This window comes from Mya arenaria, chromosome 3, assembly GCF_026914265.1.
Source record: "Mya arenaria isolate MELC-2E11 chromosome 3, ASM2691426v1".
NCBI lineage: Eukaryota > Metazoa > Mollusca > Bivalvia > Myida > Myidae > Mya > Mya arenaria.
The window spans coordinates 54,513,032-54,524,717 of NC_069124.1; the positions used below are offsets into that span (position 1 = coordinate 54,513,032).

Genomic DNA, 11,686 nt, shown 5'->3' on the forward strand with positions numbered 1-11,686 from the left:
TGTACATAATTAATATAACACTTCTGTTAATTTTGTGACAGTATTTTGCCCAAAGGGGTTCTTACTTGCTATTGTGATCAAAGTACATGTATATAGTTGTTAAATCAGTGGTACATTGACATAGTTTATACTAACGGCTTAGATATTTAACCCCACGCTCAATTGGAGAGTTTCGGGTATGTCACATTCAGTCACTTTGGTCAACACAATGCACAAGAAAATGATTCACATCGACCTAGATAAACTCCGCTAGACTTCCCACGCATCTTAACACACCCACTCAGACAATAGACTCTCCCAAATCTGTACATAAGCGTTCATGCAATAGTCGCCTTCCTGTACATGTATTCACTGTTCGCTATATCAATGCGTTACAAAGTGTATTGGAAATTTGACATTTGATTCACAGGGATGCATAATAAACAAGTATAAGATGTGGTTAAGGTTCCTAAACGTGTAAAACAAACAAAGGAGTTATAAACATTGAAACAGGTTTAACAGTTTGTCGTCTGCTACGTTTGTGTATCTATCAAAACAGTATTGGCTTTGTTTAGTGCAACCGTGTGTCCCACTTCTGACATGTATGTAAACATGGATTATTAGTCAGGATGGCTGTGTTAAGGAGTTACTTTCGATAGGTAGACATCGGACTCAATTACGAATAACCGAGATACGATGGGGGACGTTTTGTCCCCGAAACGTCGGGATGTGATAGATCGTCTGCGACGTCGGATGGAAATGTACAAACGTCGCCAAAACGGGCTACAGCAGAGATACGATTATGGAAGCAAGGCTGTTTATGAACAAAGCGGTCAACATGCATTAATGCTTCGACAAAAATGGCTAGAAAGTAAGACGAAGGCGAAAAAGCAGAGCAAATCAAAGCCAGACAACACCGGATCTGAAGTCGCTGTAAGTCTCTTTGTATTTTGGTCGATGTCGATCATACTGCGTTTGAGTGTGTACAAATTATCGGATGCTTAGCTATGATCATATCGACCCGCTGAGTAAAGTGGGACCGTCCGAAAACCACTTTTGGCCAATCAAATTGTAGCAATAATCATACAGTGTGTTTCAATAATACAGTAAGCGAAGTGTAACTAAATTTAACATGCTCTCAAATTGCACGAACATTGTAAAATCCGATACCACGCTTGTTGTACTGTATATTAAATAATCAAATGACTTAATGAACTTAATTGAAGTTTTTTGTGAAATTAATTATTCAATAAATAAAGCGTGTTTAATGTATGCACAGTGTGGAATTTAAAATTAAAATAAAACTGGAGTACTTAAGGATTTGCCAAGATTGGCGGGTACAGATTCTGTTAAATTTATAGGTAATTAATTTTATAATTTATCGATTACGTTTATCGAGTCTTTTTATAAACATGCATATATACAAAAGAATGTCGTCCTAAATTATCTGCTAATAATGTTCTTTTATACGCTGTATCATACCATAGTCATAGAAAATGCAAATGCTAAGCTTTAACTTGTAATTAAAATGTTTTCGTGACTTGAGTTATTAAACTGATAGAGATCGTGATGCATTGTCATTTATTGTTGATTTTTATTTATTGGCTTTCCATGGCATAGTATTTTAACTAGACCAAAAAATTTATTGTCAGATAAATCAACGTTTTGTCAAATAATTTGTTGTAAAATATTTCGTAAGTAAACCTAAGGAGAAAAAATACTTGTAATCGAGTTTAATTAGCTATTTACATAATTTAGAGTTTGATATATATGTATTTAATAAAAGTAGTGTCTAGAATATGCATATGTAGCTAATTTTATGTCAGAGGGATCTGTTACAATTATGACTTTATTGAATACATTTTAAGGAGTGCACATTATCCTCCCTTTAATTAATAAACTGATTTTATCTTGTTTTCTGGGGACATCAAAACAAAATTTTGCATCAAAATGAATTTGCGAAGTTGGATTTGTTTCGCTGTTCTTCACTTTAAATACATGCATTTATTTCAACCGTTACGAGAGATTCAAAATTTAAGATGGGGCTAAGAGGGCCCCGACTAGGCTCAAGATCGTAAATACATGTATTTAGGGTCAGTCTGTGGTCAGATGTTCCCTGCGTAATTTGCTTCTGGCCTCTCAGGGGGTTTTCTGGTATCAGTTGATTAAACTGATGACATTGTGTTGATTTTGGGGAGCTCTCCCCACAACTGATTATCGGGTATCCGGTTGTTGGGTTTGGTGTCATTATCTTCTTGTGTTGGAATTCTTTACATTCAATTGATTTTTCAAGGTGTCTGTATGTCTGTTTCATTGAGAGGCTCAGAAAGGTGGACACCACACTCATGGATACATTCCATTTACTTAGTCTTTGCGGTGGCAGTTCGGTTGTTCAAATAAAAGTATTCCTTTAAAATACAAACATTATTAAATTGTGATGACAACGATTTTAAGAGTTTGCGTTTACTGTCAAGCAATCGAATTCTTGAGTGAAAAAAAAAACGCCACAAAGGCTGCTACAGGGGATTAACCATGCAGCTTCTTTAGGAATATTTGTTGGCGCATCTTGATAATTTAAGGAAAATATCTGCAAAGTTGCTTTAATATGGATGTATACAATAGACTCAATCCATTGCAAGTACGGCTCCATCTAGCGGCCTGAACTTCGCAATCAAAAAGATAGCATTTTCTAATTCGCTATTTTCACAGTATTTTGAGCAGCCATGTTGCACATGGGAAAACCCCAAACCTCTCCAAATGGTATTACTTTTACGTCCGAAGTTATGTACCCTATTATTTTTTCCATAATCTAAGGAGATTTCAGTCTTACACTTCAGTTTTGTTTAGATATGGTCATTTGTAGGGACCGATTTGTAGTGTCCGTGATAACTTCTCCTTCTTCTTTCATGATAAAATAAAGCTATACACATTATGTTTTTATTTTCTTATGAAAACGTTCATGTATTTAAAACCATGAACTCTGGAAAATAACCTTCAGTGTATTGCATTTCTGTAAACATATTTCAAGGAGATAAACTTGAATATTTCATATTTCTGACATTTTAATATCCATAAAAAATATATATGTATTAATGAACAATGTATGTATGCATTTAGGCTTGAATGTCAAAGTAACAGTTTATGAAAGTAAGTACAAATAATGGGAGAAACTTCATTATGTCACGGACACTACAGCGTCACGGATACTACAGCATCACGGACACTACATCGAGGTTTTGCATCAACATTATGACTTTATCAGAAACAGAAAGATCTAAATAATTTAGTAAGATGAATATTCCAAGAGGTCCTTCTAACCAAGAAAGAATGGTTCATTATTAATTAGTTGATGGTGTGAAATATGGATAAGTTAATAATACGCCATGGACACGACAATTGTTTCGGATCTTTAAACAAGATGCACAGCTTATAAGTATGTTTATTGTGTAAACATAATACTTTTTAATATATATTTTTCTTTTGTTCAACATCTTAAATGTTTAGTTAAGGGCTTCATTTGACTTAACTTCATCATTTTCATATCAAAATAGAAAATGTATAACGAACCTATGCCTCTACTAAATTTCTCATAGTTTCTAAACCATTCGATTGATACTCACAATTTAGTATCATTTTAATGCTGTATTATAAGAAATAGAAATGCTTATTTTGACTTGTCTTTGGTTGTGAATACAATTGATAGATATGCATTTGTGTGTGCCAACATCTCTCCGTTTCAAGCGCAACAGCATAACATTGAAAATACCCTCTATTCGGGTACCATTAGCCAAGTAGATGCCTGATAGAAACCAATGATTGATATAAGAAAGCAATATACCATGAGATAGGTTAGAACATCAACTAGGCAAATGATTTAAACCGATTTCAACAACATATGCACAACAAAATCAAATGCATAAACACATATAAATATAGTGTCGTACTGTATTGAGGGTCAAAACACCAGCCCATCCAATATGAAGCACTGGCGTTTCAATAGGCCCAAAAAAGATTTTCCTGAGTCGGAAACTCATAGTAATTATGATAATCAGTGTTTTGATAAGATACATAATGGACCCCAACCATATTCAGGAAGAAGCAGTGTTATTTATTGTAATAACCTTCACAAGCAAACATGGTACAGCGTCCATAGAAGGTTTCAACAAATGCATATTTATGGTGTTATGACATTGGTTAACAAGGCTGTATAAAATCAAGATGTAGGCTATATCTAGTTCACCTTTCCCACTTCTTGTCTGTATGTGTGCCCTATTTACAGAACGGATTACTGATGTCATGTTTCCGTATGAAAAGTTTTCGAAGAGCCGAAACCAACAGTGAAATTACTGAAATGTATACTGAACCTAGCCAAACCGGCGTCCATGTCACGCCTTAGGTTAAATCGTGTGGTCTATATGCCTGCTAATTGCCCCACTCTTTAAGAGCCAAGTGTTTTTGATATGTATAAAAAGAAAGTTAAATTTGTTGAGTGCGCCATGCTAAACACGGTTGTCAAAGTCGACAACATCCAATTCAGTTCGTTGTCGGTGGCGATGGCAAATATACCACTTTTTAAAGGATTCTGGACGAGAGGGTCCATAGTTCGATCCCCAGTAGGTGCTTTGCATATGAATGCTTTACCAGTACTGGGCATTGGCCTGAAATAGTAAATGCTTTTAAATCACATGTATATAGCGTTTTTATAAGCTTTAAATATTGTAACTGTGTCAATGTTTGTCGATGTAAATTACGTTGTTTGCACGTTTACTTTGCTGTAACGTATAAAAAATAAACTTCGTGCTCTCAGACGCTACGACAGACGCCTGCTTTGCCATTATGCACTGTGTGACTGACGCTCAGAAGCCTTAAATTTTGAAATAATTGTTAAATATTGTGACCAGCGATCCCCACTTCAATATCAGTCGCGCAGCTTTTATTCTATTATGTTCAAATTGTAACAGGTAGAGTCGATCTTTCCGATAAGAGCATTGGTTAGGAGTAATCTTTGCCTTTTGCTGATTCTAAAGATCAGATGTTTATTTAGCCAGCGTTTTATTATACCTCCATAGGATCTTATTTGGTTTTAGATTAGTTGAGACAGTGGGGAGAAACGGATAAGAAATATCGCTTTCTCCGCTGTTTTAATGTCATTTGAACAAGCCCTACCCGTGTTTACGAGTTTCAGATATCACTTGGAGTATTCTCAAACGGTGTTTTACATTTCAAATATTGTGAACTGTGTAATAAAGACCTCTATTTGAAGATTTGGGATGCACCCGATTAGAAACCACAGGATTGCTTTATACGTAGAATTAAGACAACCGGGAACATAGGTAACTCAATTACGTATCGAACACATTTATTCTGTTCTAAACTTCCTTATGTACATTAGTTATGATTGCATAAGCAGTTTTAATTATCAAAACAGTTTTAATATATTTCACAGAGGCAGAGAGCGATTAAGATTTTTGCGGAGTCTGTGAATATTAAGCAATTAATGTTACACTTTGAGTTTAAAGACATCTTATGAGGTCAAATAAAGATTGATCACTTCCAAATGTATCGTGTTTGATTTTCCATTGTGCAAAAACCACAGTTATGGGGTTGAATGTTAATCAGATGTTTCGTGTGCAATATTCGTTACTTATTAATTTATGAATGTTCATTACTTCTTCTTCGATTAAACATGGTATGTTGATCATTTCGCTCACGGTTTATGACGTTTTCGACGAAATCTAGCTGCTCATGACGAACTGCATATTTTCCCCATGATTCTGTGGTGCACGGGCGCTCAGACGGTGCGGACGATTTATAATGAGGCGGTGATACACGAGTGTGATGCTGCTGCCAGCTCTGTTTCTTCTCATCTCGCGAGATAAAGGGTCCTCTCGCCTGCACCGAGAGGCTGGGACCCGGCCGACCTGCAGCAGCAGTGAACGTGGGTTGTTGTGGCTTACCTGTGGTTGTCTGGCTTCTTCTATTGAACACTCGACAGTTTTTTGATGCTGTTTGTTATCCAAACATCTGTGATCACATTCCCGTGTGGTCTCAAGTGGTGCTTTTATTTAACGACTAATGATGTCATCAACGTTACACTGTTTATTTTGATTAATCCTGAAGAGAGCACACACAACTCCTACATGATGCATCGGAGAAGTTCATGAATTGCTTAAGTGATGCCTTTTGATAAAATACCTTCTGAAATATCCAGATTTAGTCTGGCAAAAGATTGGTTTTTAAATGAAATTGAATGTTGTTGGGGCATTGCTTTGAAATTTGCTTAGGAACTTTGCTTTGAACGTTGGAATATTTCATGTTTCAGTAGATACCGTTCGAGCTTCAACTTGGATGAAATGTTTCTCCAACCCTCTGCTTATACAAGTTTGGTTGTTTTATTATACGGAATTATATTGCCTTGAAAGATGACAAAGGCAATCGTTTTAATTGATCGGAAAAGTCAGCTGAATACCAGAATTGATATCAGGCTTTCGCGTCGTCTAATAATTCCTGCACTCGCAGACTAGGTGTCCCGGGGGAGGTTGGGTTGAAAAGTAGAAACGGGGTTTGCCCATTTACTTGTCTGTTTGCTGCTGTCTGCTACATGTCCTATCGATGTCTATTAACTATGTATGATGATTTTTGTTTGAACAAGACAAGATACCAGATAACGATAAAGGTCGCGTGTGTATAACAGTATTCTTTCAATCTTTAGTTACTATAGTGGAGATATAAATGTAGACTCCGTTTATTTCTCTGGTTCTCGGTAATCGATATAAGGCAATAGTCGGGATCTGTATGTCGTGGTAGGGACCAATTAGATGTATCAGACAATAACCGATATCGTAATATTGATAGGAAGCATTCTTGTACGCGCGCATCCTAGGTCTCCGTCACGAGTACAAAACAGAAAACGTGTCCAGGTGGAAGGTTTAAGTCCCACCAGTGTAACAGCCCCTTGGCCTATCAAGAAGGACACTTGTAATGGTTTTTACTCGGGAAAAGTTTTTACTCGGGAAAAGAGCATGGCTTATTAAATCGGTAAAATAACTGGTGTATAGTGAAGTAAACAAATCCCATGGCGTTCGCCCGCGTTATAAAGCCTGGGTACCAGATTACAGTCGGCTACAGGTGGCTCTGCTAACTTATCTATCAGATATTTACAAAACTTCTGAAACTTCTGATTGTATGTTTTATGACCAATCTCAGCGAAGTTGTTGCGCGAAACATTTTCCAGATTTCAGTTTTGTCTATGATTAATTAAAAACTCTCAGATCTTCGCATACTTCTGGTGGAAACTCGGCAGTTTATGATACAATTTATTCTTGTTATGATAAGTTTAGATGCATTTACATTTCTGCTTATAATGTTCAGAAAGATTATAGTTGAACGGCGCTTATGTTGTCTACATGTAAACGCCATTCATGTTTTTAAAGATAATGAGGCGTCTTTGATTCTGTCAGAAAACATTTTAATTTGCAATTTTTACATTTGATCTGCACATAGCGTATATATATGTAGTCATGTAACCGGTAATTACTAAGTGCGGATGGCTCTTTGAAGTTAAGCTTTCACATTTGCATTGTCTGCTTCCAGAAACAGATACGTAAAAAGTTTGGCAAGGTCGAGGCGCCGTCAGCTGAAGTTCAGCAGCAAATTCAGCACCACGCCGAAAACGTTTACCGCTTCGACGATGATGACGTCACTACTCCATCGAAGGCTACCCCAGCGTCTGTCTCTAATAAAACGTCGAACACCGACGGCGGTAACGCATCCATCGTCTCCGTGCATATAAACGTTCACCAAATAAATAACAGTGGGCCCCAGCAGGATCAGAAGATCTCAACTAACGTAACTGTCAATCAAACAATCCGGTCTCAAAGTGAAAAAGAGTCTGATCCAAGCGTTGAATGTAAGCAAGAGCCGTGTAACGAAGACGGTGGTATCAATAAAAGCACTGAAGATAATAACAATGACGAGGATATAGGGGATATTGATGATATACTGAACGCTTTCGGAAAAGACAAAGATCTCGATCTAATTGACGAATTAAAAAAGTTTGATGAAATTTATAACAAGCATTTACAAGAATCAGAAGGTAGTGGTGAAAGTGGTCTAAGTACGTCCGAAAGTAGCAGTATGTTCGCTCCAAACATGTACATGGACTCGTCTCAAGGTCAGGTGCGCTCGCCGCCCTATCGCGGAACACCTGGGCAGACCGGAAACACCGCCATGTCCGAAGGCGGCATGGCCGCGGAGACGCTGAAGCAACTGGCGGCACAGCATCAGCAGCACCAACCACGAGGTCAGAACAAGCAATACGGTGCTGTCAAGGCAGCCATTGACCCATTTAGTGACATGTCCGAAACCGGAAACTTTAACAGTTCTAGAAACGGTTATCCTCAGGAATATTATAATGGTGCCGTACCCTCCTCATACCAGGGGCAGGTTAGTATTGCGTATCCGAACAAACAGTCTGTGGCTGGATATAACAATAATAAAATGACTCCCTACACTCCAACCACCCAGGCGGACGCAGGGCCTTCTTCGCTCCAACAGCTACAGAACCAGGTCGCGCACTTCAACCACGGTCCCCAGATGGAGATCACTCAGACGCAGCATATGCAGCTCTCCGACGGCTCACACCGGATGCAGATGTCGCAGACCCAGCAAATACAGCTGCGGCAACCTGCCTTCCCTACAAATATCTCACTGACGCAGCAACAGGGCTTCTCGGCCTCGCCCGCCGCTATGGGACCAAGCACCACCCAGAGTCAGAGCTACATGGGCGATCAGATGTCCATGCAGGCACAAATGATGCAGAATAAAATGCATCCTGACCAAAGACACATGCCGCCTCAGTATATAAATCGGCCGCCACCGGAGTACAAAATGCAACACGGTAACGGAATGGCCAGCGGCATGGGCGCTAATGGTATGGGACCAAACCCGCTAGAGACCATTCAAAACATGGTTAATCAAACAAATACTCATCCTAATCAAGCATACTCATCAGTGAAAAGTGAATCCAGTGATATGCAAAATGGCATGCGGACTGCTCAAATGTCAGCCATGCATCAGCAACAAATGGGTTTAACAATGTCTCAGGCACAAATGAACTATTCCAATCAGTCCATGCAGCGACAGGCGTCATTTCCAGGCGCCTTGGCGCATCAAATGGCCGGTCGACCTCAACGTCCGAACACCCCGACTTACACCAGTGCAATCATGCGTAACCAAAGACCTCCGAATGTGAATATTGGCCCAGACGGACTTAATATTTCTCAGCCCCGCCACCCTCAGGAGTGGGCGCCCCGGGGCATGAATCCCATGGCCGCTCAGGCCGTACGACCTGGCGTCCCTTCGACGTCGGCAAACATGATGCACTACCGGTCGTACTCGACCGACGGTGGTGCTGCTCAAATGCAAATGCAGCACGCGGGCGTCCGCTCTATGCACATGGACACAATGCAATCGCAGCAAGCCGCCATGATGCAAAACAACGCGCATGCGCAACAGATGATGATGCAACAACAGCGGATGCAGATGACGCAACAGATGAGTTCCGGTTCCCGACAGACCCCACCATACAGTATGCCCCAACAGGGCCCGGGGCCTCAATACCCTCAAACCAGCTCATCACAGGACGACATTCTCAACCTCCTTGACTCCGCTCCCAATCAGAGCACTGACTTCTTCGATGTTCAAACGTCGGGTGGAAACAGTGAGGCCAACTGGTACGACATTGAAGATATACTGGGCACGGCAGTGAAATAAAGCACGCCCGAGTGTTCACTATGATGGTTCATGTGGTTTAAACTTATATCCGAGTCTGTGATATAAGACTGTAAGGCCCACAGAAGGGCTTGCTCTGTGCTACACAAGTGTGCTACTGCGAACTATTCCGCGGTCACTCTTCTGGAGAACGGGAGACGGTACTTGCCTGTTGAGGCGTGGTCGAGTCGTCGAGGAATGGTGTGACAGTGTCTGATGTATCACATCGTTGGTGATATGGTAGCTGCTGTAGATACTCACCTTATTTTTGTTTAGAAAGTGCTGTTTTCGCTGTCTGTGCTTAGTGGACACATTTTAATAGATAGAATAACCGCAAGCCATTGTTTGAAATTAATTTGAATAAGTTCATTTATGCGTACAAGTTTTTGTGCAAGGTTCCAATTATGTACATAGACTTAACAGCAATCAGAATGTATCGAAGCATTCAAAACAAGGAATCAAATCAAAGTTTAACTTGTGATATCTTTTTCTCGAATGTACAAACGAACATAAAGAGTTTTGTGTTGATCAAATAACAGTTCCAAAAACACATAAAAGGATAGTTGTTTTGTTTCAGTATAAGATTACAATATCATTTCACCAAGTGCGCATCAAAAGCTAAAGCCACGATTGAATTTACTTTTTGGAGTTCGCGAAATGAAATTTAACACGATATTGCACGCAATGAACATCTCTTATTTCTATAATATGCCTTAAAAGGATTTTAAATGGTAAGTTAACTGTATTCTTTCTTAAAGCGCACCAAGTTGCATGACAACGTGACGTCATAACAGACGTTGTTGAATTGTTTCCCAGCCCTTTGCGCGCTTCATTTGATTTGGGCGTTAGAGCGGGCTAAAATTAAAAAACGGTGAACAGTATCAAATCCATATTTTCATTTTGAACCAGTAAAATATCATTTATATTTCACTGATAAATTACTATACAAATACTTAAGATGAAATATTACACATGTGTTCTTTTTCAAAACTTTTGAAATCAAATATGAAACAGCTATGAATAAACCAAATACTTGCTGTGAACTTTTTGGCATACTTGTTAAATGCAATGTATGAGATATATTTTTTTGACCTTAGTAATAAAGAGCCAACAATATTTTTCAGTAGCTTTAGGCATTTTTGTCTGTACATAGAGGGTTCTTTATATGGAAATATTACCTTTGTATCTTCAAAACATGTGCTGCATTGTATATGAGTTTCCTAATTTCTCTAAGATGTCTACCTCTGATTAATATATTAGTTTAAACTTCTTCAGAACAGGTGCAAACATTTCATCCATCATTTCATTGCTTCTGTATGATTTTTAGACCATTCTTTTGCACTCTTTTAAGCCTTTTTTAGGAAGCTAAACGAGTTTTGTAATTTGCAATGAATAATTTCACTTAGTTTTAGCAGTTTATTATATTTTTAAAGAAAAATGATAAAATAGTTGTCTCACTGTTTTATACCGTTCTTTATTAATTGTTTTAAATGACATGTTTTGTTGATTTATAAGCATTATTGATGTAAAATTATTTATTTTACAAATCATTTGTTTAATGCGTTCGTGTACACTTTGTTAAAATTGATATATTGTAATGAAATCTCCAAAATTGTTATTTAAAATGTAGAAAATAAAATGAATCAAAATTGTTCCCTCTTCAGTATTTGGCTGTGTTTTAAAGGGGGCATGGTCATGTTTAAGAGGGCCAGCCATCGATATGAAATGTGAACTAAATGCCTGCTACGATAAAATGCTAAAATTACAGGGCTTCCTTTAAGAATTTGAAACTGAAAGTATGAAAGTTGGAAGTTTTTCTAAAAAAATCATAGAAGTTTTTGTACTTCTCAGTAATCAATTTTGGAAGTTTTAACCCATTTCTATGGAGTAATATACTTCCAAACTTCCTTTAACGGAAGCCCTGAAATTTGACCTC

General features: G+C 38.4%; 1 protein-coding gene across 1 annotated transcript; it reads left to right on the top strand.

Moving 5' to 3' along the window:
• The first annotated feature begins 339 nt into the window (after positions 1–339).
• Positions 340–11,402, top strand: LOC128228767 (neurogenic protein mastermind-like). The gene is made up of 2 exons (XM_052940265.1): positions 340–912; positions 7,573–11,402. The coding sequence occupies exons 1-2, from the start codon at positions 676–678 to the stop codon at positions 9,751–9,753; spliced, it is 2,418 nt and encodes an 805-aa protein (XP_052796225.1). The 5' UTR covers positions 340–675; the 3' UTR covers positions 9,754–11,402.
• Positions 11,403–11,686: the final 284 nt, after the last annotated feature.